The 16632-nt window shown below is 41.0% G+C and overlaps 1 protein-coding gene across 1 annotated transcript in view; it reads right to left on the bottom strand.

The window, feature by feature from the left end:
• Nucleotides 1-16632, bottom strand: part of RCL1 (RNA terminal phosphate cyclase like 1) — a 55707-nt gene that overhangs the window by 24758 nt on the left and 14317 nt on the right. The window contains exons 3-5 of the mRNA XM_059924785.1: nucleotides 13896-14071; nucleotides 8602-8676; nucleotides 7532-7656 (exon numbers count right to left, since the gene is read on the bottom strand). Of these exons, the coding sequence (XP_059780768.1) occupies nucleotides 7532-7656; nucleotides 8602-8676; nucleotides 13896-14071 (376 nt within the window). The remainder of the gene's footprint in view (nucleotides 1-7531; nucleotides 7657-8601; nucleotides 8677-13895; nucleotides 14072-16632) is intronic.

The raw sequence follows: 16632 nt of genomic DNA on the forward strand, positions 1-16632 counted from the left end.
TCTCTAACACTTGCCCTCACCCAGATCTTGTTGGCACCTAGAATTCTACCACTCTTAATATCTGACACCCCAAAGCACAGTTCCCTAAACATAATTTCTTGTTCTTCTACACAGCACACATATCTACTTCCATTAAACCTGCTAAGGATTCCAATCCCATGACCAGGTGCTTTCTCCAGGCTGGCGAGCCCCTGCTGCATTACTCAGTAAGGAGCGCACTGGCCATCACTCCAATGCCATGCTCACCAATACGCCCTCTAACCCGTCCTTCTGCACAACCCACTCACCCTGCCAACCCACACCCAGCCCTGGATGAAAATGGCCCTCTTGCCTCCTCTACTTTTCCTTCTAGGCTGCCAACTGCTGCTGGACCCACTGCCATGCAGCTGGCACCATGATAACATTTTACTTCAGCTGAGCCCTTATTGCAGTCCCACAGCCTTTTTCTTATCTTTAGTTACTATGTCCCTATGGGCACCCCACCCCCAATAGTGGCCCCTATGCCACTGTGACAGCACATCTTTACCACCCCTGTTACATTCCCTTATCATACCCGTGCTGATCCCCTTATCCTAGAACCCACCCTAACCCAGTAAAATTGAAAACTCCTCCCACTGGCTTCCAATCATCATCAGACTGCTCCATCCTTACCATATACCTGCCATTTTCAATCCATCCCCTCTCAAACAATAATAAAAATAACAGCAGCCACAACTTACCAAACACTTACTTATATACCACCCCAGTGTCTTGTACTATACGTCTATTACCTCATTTAACCTTCTTTACAGCCCCATACAGTAGTCGTAAGCGGGCCCAATGATAAATGTGTCAACCAAGGCTTGGGGCCAAACATCTCCACCAGTGAGTGGCAAAGCCAGTTAGAATCCACATCTGTGTGACTCTAGTACCTGTGCTTTAATCACCTTGTTACCTTGCTTTATCAGTCTCCCTCTCTCATATATAAATCTACTTTACCCAACCTACAAAAATACTCAAATCATCACCAACCTTTTTGTTAAAAAGGAAGGGAATCTTCTCAATTCTCTTCCTCAAGTTACCACCTTATCTTTCCTTCTGTTCTCTTTCTTGTCAAGGTTCTTGAAAGAGTGGCCTCTGCTCTTCACCGTTTCCCTCCATCACCCTGCAACCTAGAACTGGTTATCTGGCCTCTGCCTCTACCACCCTCTGGAAAGAGCTCCCAGGGGTATCAGTGGCAGCCTGCTGTGAGTCCCTCAGCTTGCTCCCCATCCTAATGCTGACTCCTCTGAGCCCTCCTAAGGCGCTGACCTGGGTGGGCTTCCAAGAAGCCACATTTTCTTTTTTTCTTTGTTTTAGAAAAAAATGATTTGCAATTTATTCATAAACAAAGAGTTAACATCCCTGATATACACAGACTTTCCCTCACCAACTTCCCTTCATCAGTTTGTACAGGAAAAGCAGAATAAATGCTTGTCTCTACCAATTTTCAAAAGAATGAGTTGATTTCCACGTGTGATGAATAAAGGTTTATTTTTTTTAAGTATCATAATAAATTTGTGGATGTAAACTTATTTAATGTGTTTCAATCGACTGTAATTGTTCCTATTGGTGGTTGGATTGTCCCACCTTTGGCTAGTAGGAGCCTCTTCAAGTTGGCTTCTGTGTCTAGTTGATATGACTCTAGTAGCCTTTGACAGCTTCCTTGATTTCTGGGAATTTTGCTAGATATTGTCAAGTTCTTAACCATAGGGGTTATACTGTCACACCTTCCCACCAGCCCTTCGACAGAATATGATGTCAAACTTTAGTTTTTTACCAGTCTGATTAGTGAGAGATGGTACCTCAGTGTAGTTTAAAAATTTTTTTTTAATTTTTATGTATTTTTTTAAAATGAAATATAGTTATTTGACTTCCTTATTCTCCTCTCAACTCTCTGATTTTCCCTAGTCTTCCTTCCTGGGAGCATTTACTTTGCTTTTGCTTTCAAGTCTTAGTGACCTCTCACGGTTCCACCCTCCTCCCTGCCTTCTACATGGTACCTGACTCCAAACCTTTCATTTCTAGCTCTCCTTGCCCCTCAGTTACAGTTCTACATTCCTAACTTCTAATAAGTCCTTTCTAGACTTATCCACTTACCTACCTGGAACCACCAAACCCAACATGAATAAAACTAAACTTATCTTCACCACCACCCACACGGCCACACCCCACCCCAAACATTTGTAGCTTCTATCTGAACAGATATGTCTATTCAGGTGCATAAGTGAGAAACATCAAAGTCACACTCAAGGATTCCCTGTTCCTCTAGCACAGACACAGGTGATCGCTGCATCCTGCCCATCCTGCCTCTAGGACCTCCATAACTAGCAGCCCTCACCTGTCCCCCAGCCACTACCCTCACCGGCTCTCTTTAGGGCATGATAATTCCCCACTATCTTTGCCTCTAAGTGATTGCCATCAGGCAATTAGGTGTGGTTTTTTTGGTTTTTTTTTTTAACTTGTACCTACCAAAATTTCTACAACGAGCCAAAAATAGCCAAAAGTTCTTTCGGTACCACCAGAGTTATCTGCTTGATGTGCAAATTCTCTCTCCAAAAGAAAATTACTGACTCTGAATGAAGGTCAACTCCTCGGCACAGCCTCCCACTTTTACAGGCTCCTGCCCCAACTTTTTGTCCCATCTTCTACTACCAAACACCCTTAACTGACCTGCATTCAGGCCACACCACGTTGCCTGCCACTCCCCAGAACCACTGTGCACTGCTCCCTCCACACAGGCCCACATTTCTGCCTGAAGAACTCCGCCTTCTTTGCTCCACTTTACAAGCCTTTATTCTTCAAGGCTCAGTCCAAATGCCCTGTCCTCTCTATAGGAAAAAGCAGAGGTTAAAAGCCTGGGCTTTTAACAGAGACAGGGTCCAAATCCCAGCTCTACCATTACTAGCAATGTGACGTGGGAGCAAATTCCTTTTGAAGCCTCAGTTTCCCCATCTACAAAACAGGATGTAAGAGAATTCAAACTCACTTTGAGGCTTAAGAATAAAGTATATAAAATATAAATGTATTAAACTCCACAATCAAAAGACATAGAGTGGCTGAATGGATAAAACAAGATCCAACTATATGCTGTCCAAAAGAGACTCACTTTTGATATAAGGACATAAATAGGTTGAAAGTGAAGGCACAGAAAAAGATATTCCATGCAAATGGTAACCAAAGGAGAGCAGGGGTGACTATACTTATATCAAACAAAATAGACTTTAATCCAAAAAAGACTTCAAAGTCACTAGAGACAAAGGTTATTATATAACAATAAAAGGGTCAATTGAACCAGAAGATATAACAGTTATAAATATATGCACTCAACATCAGACCTAAATATATAAATATATGCACTCAACATCATACCTAAATATATAAAGCAAACATCCACAAATCTGAATGGAGAAATAGACAGCAATGCAATAATAATAAGAGACTTCAGTACCCCACTTTCAATAATGGATAGAACAACCAGAAAGAAAATCAGTAAGGAAAACAGCAGACTTGAACACTATAAACCAAAGAGAACCAACAGACATATACAGAACATCCAGCCACCAGTAGCAGAATACACATTCTTCTCAAGCACACGTGGAACATTCTCCAGGATCACATGGTAGGTCACAAAACAAAGTCTCAACAAATTTAAGAAGGATGAAATCACCCCAAGTATTTTTTCCAACCACAATGGAATGAAACTAGATATCAATAATAGCAAGAAAATGGGAAAATTCAAATACATGAAAATTAGAAACATGCTTCTGAACAAATATTGGGTCAAAGAAATCAAAAAGGGAAACTAGAACATATCTTGAGACAAATGAAAACAGAACAAACCAAAATTTATGAAATGCAGCAAAAGGAATACTAAGAAGGAATTTTATAGTGATAAGTGCTTACATTCTTTCTACAAAAGAAGAAAGATCTCAAATAAACAGCCTAACTTTACACTAGAAAAAGAAGAAACCACATTCAAAGTTAGCAGAAGATCAGAGCAGATAATAAATAAAATAGAAAAACGATAGGAAAGAAACCAACAAAACAGCTAATTTTTTGAAAAGATAAACAAAATTGACAAACCTTTAGCTAAACTAAGAGAAGACTCAAATAAGTAAAATCAGAAATGAAAGGAAACATTACAACAGATGCCACAGAAATTGAAAAAGATCACAAGGGACTATTATGAATGATTATATGCCAACAAATTGGACCACCTAGAAGAAATGAATAAACCTAATACCTATCAAGTCTGAATCAAGAACAGAGAGCTTGAACAGACCAATTACATGTAAGGAGACTAAATCAGTAATCAAAAACTTCCCAACAAAGAAAAGCCCAGTACCAGATGGCTTCAGCAGATGAATCCACTGGTGAATTCTGCCAAACATTTAAAGAAGAATTAACACCAATCCTTAAACTTCTAAAAAATCAAACAGGAAAAACTTCCAAACTCATTTTGCAAGACCAGCATCACCAAAGCCAGACAAAGACAATACAAGAAAAGAAAACTATAGGCCAATATCTCTGATGAACATGGATGCAAAAAACCTCAACAAATATTAGCAAACTGAATTCAACGGCACATTAAAAGGATCATACAACATGATGGACTGGCATTTATCCCTGGGACGCAAGAATGGTTCAACAAATGCAAATCACTCAATGTGATACACCACATTAACAGAATGAAGGATAAGAATTACATCATTGTCTCAATAGTTGCAGAAAAAGCATTTGACAAAATTTAACATTCTTTCACGATAAAAACTCTCAACAAATTAAGCATGGAAGAAATTTACCTCAACACAATAAAGACCATATATGAAAAGCCCAAAGCTGACGCCATCTTTAATGGTGAAAAACTGAAAGTTTTTCCTATAAGATTTAGAACAAAGCAAGGATGCCCACCCTTGCCACTCCTATTCAACATAGTACTAAAAGTCCTAGCCAGAGTAATTAGGCAAGAAAAAGAAAGAAAAGGCATCCAAACTGGAAAGGAAAAAGTAAAATTATCTGTTTGCAAATGACATGATCTTATATGTAGAAACCCTAAAGAATGGATCAAAAAAAAAAAAAAGAAAAGAAAAACTATCAGAACTAATAAATGAATTCAATAAAGTTGCAGGATACAAAATCAACGTACAAAAATCAGTTGCATTTCTACACACTAACAACAAACTACCTGCAAAGAAAATCAAGGAAACAATCCTATTTACAATAGCATTAAAAAAAACCTAAACACTTAGGAATAAACTTCACCAAGGAAGCTAAAGACTTATACACTAAAAACTATGAAACATTGATGAAAGACACTTTAAAAGACTTTTTAAATGGAAAGACAGTCCATGTTCATGGGTTGGAAGAATTATTGTTAAAATGTCCATACTTTCCAAAGCAATCTGCAGATTCAATGCAATCCCTATCAAAATCCCAATGTTCTTTTTAATAAAAATTGAAAAAACAATCCTAAAATTTACAAGGAACCAAAAAGGACTCCAAATAGCCAAAGCAATTTTGAGCAAGAAGAATAAAGCTGGTGGCATCACAGGTACTGATTTCAAAATATGTTACAAAGCTACAAAAATCAAAACAGCATGTCACTGGCATAAAAACAGACATATAGACCAATAGAACAGAATAGAGAGCCCAGAAATAAACCTACGCATGTCTGGTCACCTGATCTTCAACTAGGATGCCAAGACTACACAATGGGGAAAGGATATTCTCTTCAATAAACAGTGTAGGGAAAACTGGATACCTACATGCAAAAGAATGAAATTGGACTCATCTTACACCACATACAAAGATGGACTCAAAATGGACTAAAGACAAACATAAGACTTGAAACTGTAAAACTCCTAGAAGAAAACATAGTGGGGAAGATTTTTAGCTTTGGCAATGATTTCTTGAATACCAAAACACAGGCAAAAGAAACAACAAAGTGAAAAGGCAACTTACGTAATGAGAGAAAATGTCTGAAATTCATATATATGATTAATACCCAAATATAAGACACTCATACAACTTAGTAGCAAAATAAACAAACAACCCAATTTAAAAATGGGCAAAAGACCTGAATAGACATTTCTCCCAAAAAGACATACAAATGGCCAACAGGAACATGGAAAGGTACTCAACAATCACTAATCACCAGGGAACTACAAATCAAAACCATACTGAGATATCACCTCACCCCATTAGGATGGCTATTATCAAAAAATAAATAAATAAATAACAGGTGTTGGTGAGAAAAGGGAATCCTTGTATACTGTTAGTGGGAATATAGGTTGGTGTAGCCACTGTGGAAAACAGTATGGCGATTCCTTGAGAAATTAAAAATAGAACTAACCATTTGATCCAGCAATCCCACTTCTGGATGTATATCTAAAGGAATTGAAATCAGGATCTCAAAGAAATATACACACATTTCCATACTCTTTTCAGCATTATTCACAATAGCCAAGGCATGAAAGCAACCTACATGTCCATTGACAGACAAATGGATAAAGAAAATGTGATATTTGCATGCAATGGAATATTATTCAGCCTTAAAAAAAGGAAATGCTGTCCTTTGTGACAACATGGGTGAACCTGGAGGACATTATGCTAAATGAAATAAACCAGACACAGAAGAACAAATACTACATGATCCCATTTATATGAGGAATCTAAATAAGTCCTAGAGACCTACTGTACACTGCAATGCCTGTATTCTATACTTAAAAATTTGCTAGAAGGGTAGATCTTATGTTAAGTGTTCTTATCACAAAACAATTAAAATTTTTTAAATGTAAAATAATAAGGAGGGTGAAAAGAAACTTTTGGAGGTGATAGATATGTTTATGGCACTGATCATGTTGATGGTTTCACAGGTATATATGTATCTCCAAACTCATCAAGTTGTACACATTAAATAAATACAGCTTTTTGTATGTCAATCACACCTCAATAAAGTGGTTTTTAAAAAATAAATAAAAATAAATTAAGTATATAAATTATCATAGTGCACACGGAGTAGGCACTTAATAAATGGCAGATGTTATTCATTATTATTCATTCCTCCCACATCTTCCAGACAAATTTGCTACTCTTTACTGTTAGCTCCCCCAACCCACTGCACATCATCTATATCACTTTACACATTATAGCAGAATTATGTGTTTGTATATTTGTTTCCTTCACCAGACGATGAGCTCTTCTGAGGGAGGAACTGCGATGCATTGGTGGCCCCCAAATCGAAGCCCTCAGGATAGTGTCACATACACTGGAGCTGTTTGCTTAAGTGTTAACTGAAAAAATAAATGAATCAATCAGTCAATCTAGTTATGGTGAGGCAGGTAATAAAATATCCTATCTCAGCCAATAATTATAAATTAATTGTTAAGACTTTTCCAAGATTGTTGTCTAAAATGTAAATAACCCTGGGAAGAAGTAAATTGTTATGAGTTATTCTTATCTTAGGAAGGCAAGAAAAAAATAAGAAATCTGAAGCAAATGCAAAGGATACGCCATTCCTCTGATACGTTTGATCTTTCCTGGATCTGTGAGCTGAATGGGCTTCAGGACCTTCCTTACAGGACATGAGAAAAACACTTCACCTCCTCCTCCAGGGAGCATTCCCCGTCGCACAATCTGCACCAAGTGAGAAAGAAGAGGTGAGGGTTCAGTAGAGTGGATGACACCCAACCTGGCTGGTTTACACCAAGAATGAAAACCACCATCAGAAAGCAGCAAGCTCTTTCATACACAACTTGTCAATCCTTTCAAGATGAACAGCACCTGATGTTAGCTCCACGGGGGCATGTGCTGAGCAAGGAGACCGTGTGGTGTGTCGGAAAGAGCAGTGGACACAGAGCCTGCCTGTCCCAGTCAAAGCCAGACAGGTCACTTCACCACCAGAACCTGTTTGTTCAACCTTAAAATGAGGGACTGGCCTAGTTCATCAGCTTATCCCACTTCTTAACCATCAGGAACCCTTTTCTCCTCCCCTGGAATTAACCGATCTATCAAAACTCTACATTATTAAATAAAAATGAAGTCATTTTCCTTGTTTAAAAACATCATTTTAAAAAACAGAGATGCTAAACAGCTTAAGATATCCAGTGTTATCACATTGGATTGATGTAATTCCCTTAAATAGCAGACAAACAGATGCTTAAATTACTTCGACTAAGTTTTGAAAGTAATGTACTAAAAATTCTCAGGGACATTCAGGTTGGGAGGCTCCGGACACAAATTAAGATAAATGATCTAGACCAGAGAGGCAGCATGGTCAGAATCCTGGCTCTACTACTCATTAGCTGAGTTGTTATGAGCCAAGGAGTAAATACATGTAGAATGCTTACAACATCGCCTACCACGAAGTAAGTGCAGTATAACTGCTGGCTACTCCTGTCATTACTAAAGGGTCCCTTTCAGATCAAAGTCTGCAATGTTTGGTTCATGAATCCTGTGGGTCTTCTAATAAATGGCGACTGCAAATGTGCCACGCACACGTGAGGCATATAGCGCCTCCAATGAGTTGGTAAGAAAATCTTTCACACTGATATATACCACTAACAATTTGTACATTCTTACCTTTAGCTCAAACGATTCACTATCAATCCCAAACTGTTTCAATAGAGGGAGCGCTGTTGCCTTAAGAACATCAACCTGTAGAATTATTTCAGAAAAAAAAAGCTTAGTTAAACCTTGAGAGATGGAAAGAAGAAAGAGCCCGCGAAGCAGGTGAAGGCTTAGCCTCCAGGTAGATGAAGCAGCCTAGTAAAGAGAAAAGAGGCTGGCTTACAATTGAGGGTGTGGGCCGGCTCTGCTCCCGAGTATAGACTGTGACTTTATAAGCCACTGGCTCCTGTGGGCCCCTTTTCCACATTTACAATATCATACACCTACCTTATGAGTCATCATGAGCATCACGTGCATCAGGCAAAAACCACCAAGAAACTGCTGGGCTCATACAGAAAACAGAGACCTGTGCTCAGTCTTAAGAGGTATAAACACTATGCAAGAAAATCACCTGTCTTAGTATTCTTTTTCCAACATGACTGTTTAATGTTTAGAGCTGGTGGCACTCGAGGCTAAAGCAAACCAAATGAACTATTCAACCTAAGAGTCCTACCTAAGAATCCTGCTGACACCCACCACAAAGGCAGTTAAAGGTGGTGATTCTACAAGGCAGTGAGGGCCTCGGGGGAAGGACAGCCTCAAACTGCACGAAGCAACACAAACCCCAAAGTGCAATGACAGCATCCACAGTTGATGACAAGACAGTGCCAAGCGTAACTGTTACCTCCTCCTCAATCAAAACTCCTTCCTTGTTCATTTGTGGATTGCTCACAGAGGATAAGGTGACATTCAAATCAATGGCAACTTGCAAAAGAACAGCAATCTCTTGCTTGTTCCCAATGGAACAAGAGATGTTTCTTGGCCCTGCGGGGGCTGACTCTATAGCAGGAGGTGCTGAGGGCACAAGCGGCACAAGCAGAGGCTCCAGGGAAAAGTCCTGATCCTGGCCCAGGCTCTGTCTCCAGTTAGCTGCGTGGCCTCAAACAAGAAAATCTCAACTGTCTAAATTTCCTTGTCTCTAAGGTAAGGAGCTCAGCCTGCCTGTCTCCGAGTTGCTACCAACTCTAACATGCTAAGAGTCAAAAGAATGACACTCCAGCAAGGCTTTACAGCAGAGAATGCGCCCCAGCTAAATATTCTCATATCAGAAAATTAACCAGAGGTGGCAATGACCTATGAAGCCTAGGAACATGTTCAGCACGGATCAGGTGGGACAGAAGCAGTTACCGGGAAAATTCATTAAAGATGAGCTCATTTCAATTAAATATTAAAGCTACACACACCCACAAACTTAAAATATGCAGATGGGATTGCCAGAACCAAGACGAATCAGTCTAGGGTAGTGTTAAGGGCAGCTGGGGAGAAGGCCAAGCCAGAGTCTGGAAAACGTGAGGGCTGCAAGGATACAGGGCACTCTTGCCCACGTGACTCCTGGAACTAGGCAGCCTCCAGCTCTCCAGGGGAAGAGAAAGGCAAGAGGACAGAATGTCCCTTCAGGTCACCCTACTTACACCTGGCGTCATAAAGGATGAGGTCAAATTGACTCTGAGGGTCAGCCAGGAGCCCAAGTGTAACTCCAGATGTGGTCCTGGCTCCTAAGTCACTCTCCATCTGACGTGGAAGGCAGGCAACTCGGTTCGGTGTGACAACGGCTGGAAAAGCAGTTGTGGGCTCAAGCCCCACTCTGCCTCTTACCAGCTCTGAGACCTGGACATTACCTCCCCAGGGCCTTGGCTTCCTGCTGTATAAAGAGGGGCTGGACTGGACGAGTTCCACAGCCTACCCGGGCTCCGCACACTGGTTCTAGCAGGGCGAGGGTGGTCTGTAGGTTCTGCTTAATGGAAACTGAGCTGTGACTCTGTGCTCAGAGAGGAAAGGCAAAAGTCTGACCCAAGTAGAACCTCAGGGCAAAGGTGTCACCCTTACAGTCCAGTCAGTCAATCAACAGGTAGAAATATGATCAGACCGCACCAAATAGAAAAAGGGAAGCAACCTGCTCTTCACTTCCCTTGTCTGAAACAGTGATAAGAACACCCACCTCACCTCACAAATCAAATAAATATGGACGCAGACGTAAGTACACCTAGAACAGTGCCCAGCACACAGTAGACTTCTTTACCCTTTCAGGACAGTACTGAAAAAGAAAGGACTCTTCACACACCAATTGGCCAGCTGTTGGCACCAGTAAATATCTACTGGGGGCTCTAGTATCAAATCACTAAGATTCAAAGGAGACCTCCTAGAAGTTTTCTTCTCAAAATTTCTCCCCATTTCCTATCTTTTTGCCTCCAAGGAAAAATGTCCCTACCCCTTTATACGGCACATCCCATTGTTGCCGCTTTCAACTCTCATCCTTGCTGGATGTCTGCAGAGCTACCCTTATTAAATCCCCCTACCCTTCTTATTTCAACTCTTTCCTTCTCCATTACAGCTTCGCCTCAGCCTACAAACAAGTTTAAGTTTTGTTCGTTTAAAAATTCGCAACCTCAGCTCTTAAGGAATCATCCTATCTAACTTGTGGAAGAATCTCCTAACCTTCCATGGTTCTATTTCCTACTCATTCTGAACCTGTGCCTGCCCTTGCATTCCAACGGCACTGCTCTCTCAAAGGTCAATAAAACTTCTCACTGCCGAATCTCCCTGCCCAATTCCAACTCAACTCCTGCAAAGATTGACTCTTGGATCATCCCTGGCTTCTCAGAATTCAACTCCTGCTTGGCTTCTCCAAATACTTCTATCTCCACAGTCACTGTCTGCAGCTCCTCTTCCCCCCACTCACACCTTACACACTCATTCCTCTTCTTTATTATTCTCAGTCCCTGGAACCATGGGGCCAAAATTCTACTGCTCACAGAGGCCAAAAAGGGAAGTTAAATGAATGATGAGGTCAGCTAAGACCTGTATCCAACTGAAGATCTCATGCCTCATCCAAAGAGGGCAGGTGCTACTCAGCTCCAACAGATGGCTGTCATGGAGAAACAGCCATCCAGTGCTGCCACACCGACCTACTACCATGTAAACTCTGGGGTTTCAAACATGAACAACCAATTCAGATACACACACCACCACCACTACCAGCACACTGTACAGGCCAAAGGAAAGACACCTGTCAGATTAACTGAGCCAAAAAGCCGCCAGTGTTCAGCCTCGGCACTGGTCAATCTCGGTCTCCTAGGGAGTGAAATGTCAGTAGGTAAGATCCTGATGACCTATCTCTGAGGCTCCAGACAATAATTTCCAACTTTCAACTGGACATCCCCTAGGGATGTCCTACCAATATCTCAGGAAACAGGACCAAGATCAAACATGTCATCCATCACCCCACCACAATTTTCCTCCTTCTGATCACTATCCTTCAAGTCAACCAGGACAGAAATCATGGAGTTATTTATGACCCCTCCCTCCTATCCCATCTCCAATTAATTATCGAGTTATGAAGTCCCTCCCTCCACACTGCCCATCATATCTGTCCCTACCCTTCCACTTCCCTCTGCATAATGTTCAAATTAGTTGATACCTCTGCAATTCACCCTTCTCTCAACCTCCATAGTTATCTTCCTAAAACTATGACTGACTCTGGGGCTTCCCTTCCTCCAGAAGGCCCTCCCTAGCCCTCAGCACTTTGCCAGAGCCCAGAGGTATTCAGCCTTGTAGCCTCCCTAGCTGTGTTCACAGCTGTCTATCCCATGAGACCACGTTCCCTACGGGCAGAACTCATCGTATTCATCCTTGTGTGCAGACAGTAGATGTGGACATAAACTGATGGGGAAACCACACATTAAAGAGAAAGTTCAAAATGAAGAAGCCACAGGTTGAAGAAGTTACTCTTTATCCAGGATTAGATGTATTTATTTTATCCTGGGCTGGAGCCAGGTACTAACCAAGGTCATTTTAGTCATGCAGCTAGCAAAAGCAGAAAGTCCTGTGGCATGTGAAAACAAACAAACAAACAAAAAAAGTTTTTTAATACTCTGCAAAAAAAAGAATTAAGTACCCTTTCTAGGGAATTCATCAATTAATCTTTGTCACTGTTAATATGTAAATTTTAATACTGCCAGTGATAAAAGCTTTTAAGATCACTGGCAATTACAGAAAGAGAACAAAACTGGGACACACAGTGCCAGCGTCTCCTGTCTGCTTCAGGGCCTTTTCCCAACATTCAAGGCACCTTCCCCTCCCCCTCCCAATCGGAAATGGTAGAGATCTCCTCTCATACTTTTAACTGAAGGACCCATTTCCTAGAATCTTCTGGAAAAAAGCAATCATTTGAAATTACTTTAAAATTCTAAACAGTTTATGCAACATTCCTATACAGCTAAGAATTTCAGATCGTGCACTGTACTCAGGATCCTGAGAAGAGTTTATGCACCTGAATTCAAGAATTGGGGAGTAATTCTCTTAATGCCTAAGAACATATTAACTGTGTTTATACCCTAGTCAGTGTCCTGGTGAATACCAGCAGTCCCCACTTTGGGGCTAACTGCACCACCTAATTGGTCTTCCCTGGTTAGGGAAGCCACACACTTTACATTCTGCCACAGAAGCCACCCCTTCAGTGGTCTTGGTCCAATGTCTGCAGAGGTGAAGATAAGCCTGCTCTAATCAATCTATCTCCCTCACCTTCTGCTCCACCCTCCCACACACACACAAAACAAACCCATCCCAGACTGGCATTTAGACAGCTGTGGTAGCCACAATGACTACTCTATCTGTATATGAAGCTATCCTCCCTACACAGGCAGGAAAATTAGCACGCTTAATAAGAAGTGTGCTGGTGCCCCAAAACTAGCAACGCTCATATATACCTTCCCTGCCCTTGTGCCCTTTTTCTACACCTGCAGACTCTTCTCAGAAGAAGGAAGTCTTAAAGTGTATGGCTGAAGCCTGAGTCCAGATCATGCTGCAGCAATGCCAAGGAGATGTTATTCTCGGCCTAAAATGTCGGTCTGCTGCCTTCCAGCCTCAGCCATCACACGACCTTTTGAAAACTCCACTCTCATGCACTTCAGCCAACGGAGCCATATTTCATGTCAACCATGATGAGACGGCAAGCATCTGTTCTGAAGGTTCTTAGACATGACAATGAAAGGCACCTTGACGAACATTAACCATCGTGACTGAATGTGGTGATTATGAGTCTTGGCTCATCTCCCTCCTGGAGTGATCAACCCCTAAATTTCTAGGTAAGTAACAAAACAAACACTCTCTACAATACACCTGTGCGTTATCAGGAACTGGTTTCTCAAAAGTTGGGTTGTGACAAGAGACAAATAAAACTCACATCTTGGTATGGCCTCACTACTCACCGAAGGGTCCACCTGGTCATTGGTCACTCCTCGCAGAACTATTCTCAGCGGGTGCTTCATAAATGGAGCCAGGCAGAGAAGACTTTCCAGATAATACCCAATGCTGCGAAGGATGCTGCAGTCATGTTCCACAGACCCACCATACAAGAGGCCAGGCTGATAATATAAGGTGGTTCCTTACACCGGAGAAAAGAAAGTCAGCAGAAAAAAAAACTTAGTGTCACAAAGGCAACGAAGGCAGTAAGTCCCAAGGGGAAAGTCTGGCAAGGGCATCCAAGAGAGTTCAAAATGCCATTCCTAAGAGTCCACATACTTCACTCCAAAAGCTGACTCATTACTGTCAAGTCCCTGTAACAATAACAAACTGTGAGTGTAATTTAATAAACAGTAATAAATTAAACCCCTCCCTGAGCCATCTGAACTGCCAAAGCCGTGGCAGGGCACAGAGGAGATATCCTAACAGGCACCCTAGTCTCCCAACAGCACACTCTCAGACTGTGCTGATGTGGGGTTTACAAGTGATGCTCTGAAATCATCATGCCAGCAATCAGCTGCTTCTAGGCCCAGTAAATGAAATTCCCCATATACCACACTCACCAAACAAGGTACCTAGAGAAGGCAAGTACTTTATGGCACTTACCTCCATTAATAGTAGCTATTTTAATTTAATAGTAACAAATGGAAATGGCTAAAATTATTGAACAGCTTTAGTGGAAACTCTGTTATCTTTATTTATTCTTTCAACTATTCACATCATCTAAAAAGTTTCTTACTAGGTTTACATATTAGAGGAAGAACCAAATAAAATAGATGATTCAGGGAGTATGAATAAGTGAACACAGTATTTTTGATGCTAATAATCTTTGGCCAATGTCTTCTGGCACAATTTACCAATAAAGAAATTTAACATTAGAGGAAGGAACTATGTTCAGTCACCAAAAGAAAAGCAGCTCTTGGGAGTTTCATAAAATAAATATAGGTTTTACTATATTAAAAACCAAAATCCCAACCATCACAACCAGAATCATATTCTGATCAAAGTGGGAGAAACTCTACATCAGTTATTCTAAACACTATTAAAGTCACAAAACAATCTTTTAGGTCAAAAATCTCTCCTCCCTCCCCCCAGAAAAGACTCTATAACCACTAAACTCTGCAAATCTGTTATGCCTGCAAATTAACCAAATGATAAACTGACCAGATTATCAGAATGAAGGCTTCCCGGGGTGAGGGGAGCGGGGACAGACACATGAGGTGGAAAGAAGCAGGATCATGTAAATGTCTTACTTCTCAACCTAAGTTGCAGATATGACCAGAAAATAGAATTACCTGTCCTCTGAATCACCAATAAAAATAGCTGAAAAAAATCCCCAGCAATTTCAAAGTAAACGAGCCAAGGAAGACTAAGGGAATCATAGCTTGCAAAGGGCATCTGATGTTTTATGCCTGAAACCTGCTACAGATCAACAAGTCCCATGGCCACTTATGAAGCCAAGCTTGTCTTCTTTCTTAAGAGAGCCAACACACAGAAAAGTTCAGTTTCCTTTGTTGAATATATGAGCAAAGGCACATAGTAAATGGAGCCAAAGGATGCTTGCCATGATCGTCTAACAATGTAGATAAAAGAGTTTCTAGGGGGCTTCCCTGGTGGCGCAGTGGTTAAGAATCTGCCTGCCAATGCAGGGAACACGGGGTTGAACCCTGGTCCGGGAAGATCCCACATGCTGCGGAGCAACTAAGCCCGTGAGCCACAACTACTGAAGCCCACACACCTAGAGCCCCTGCTCCGCAACAAGAGAAGCCACCACAATGAGAAGCCCGCACACCACAACGAAGAGTAGCCCCTGCTCGCCACAACTAAAAAAACCCCGCGGGCAGCAACGAAGACCCAATGCAGCCATAAATTAATTAATTAATTTTATTTTTTTAAAAAAGAGTTTCCAACAGCAAAAAAAACCAAAAAACAAAAACAAACAAAAAAAACCACTCAGACAAAAAACTAGAAACAACCTAAATGTTTATCAGTAGGGAACAGTTAAATAAGTTATCATGCTTCCATACGGTAGAATACAATATAAGGTCCACTGAAATACTAAGATGGACCTGCATGTGCCTGGCAAGAAAATTCCCTAAGACATCTGTGCTAATGAAAAAAACTGGCTGCAGAACAACATGAAGAGCAAGACCCTGTTGATGGTTTGAGATACAAAAGTGCCCACGTAAGCAAATGCACATAAACGAGACCAGGACACAGTCTCCACACTGTGACCACGGCCGCCCCTGGGAGAGAGAATGGAAGAGGAAACAGGGTGAAGGGATTTTTCACATTTTTTGCATATACTTGTATAAACTTACTTTAAAAGACAAAATAAAAAAAAAAAAATTCAGCACATATAACAACCTCAGACAGTTTGTTGGAAGATTTTATTGTGACAACATAAGTTAAATGGACATTGAAAAGTTGTATATAAATGTTAGGTATAAAATGTTTTTATTGTTTAAAAAGAAGAGGTGCTCGTCTGTTGATCTGAAATTTTCACTCTTCTAACTTACTTAAATCAAGTGTATTCTCCTTAAATTGGCAGATTTCACATACCATCTCCAGACAATTGTATCACAGATAGAAAACTGGGTCTTTCCATCCACATACAATATTTATACCATCAAAAAGAGTGAATAACAGAGGAATATTTAAGTATTACATGTAGGTGCTTTCAGGAATGGGAAGAAAAGGAGC

The sequence above is a fragment of the Balaenoptera ricei genome, chromosome 6 (genome assembly GCF_028023285.1).
Source record: "Balaenoptera ricei isolate mBalRic1 chromosome 6, mBalRic1.hap2, whole genome shotgun sequence".
Classification (NCBI taxonomy): Eukaryota; Metazoa; Chordata; class Mammalia; order Artiodactyla; family Balaenopteridae; genus Balaenoptera; species Balaenoptera ricei.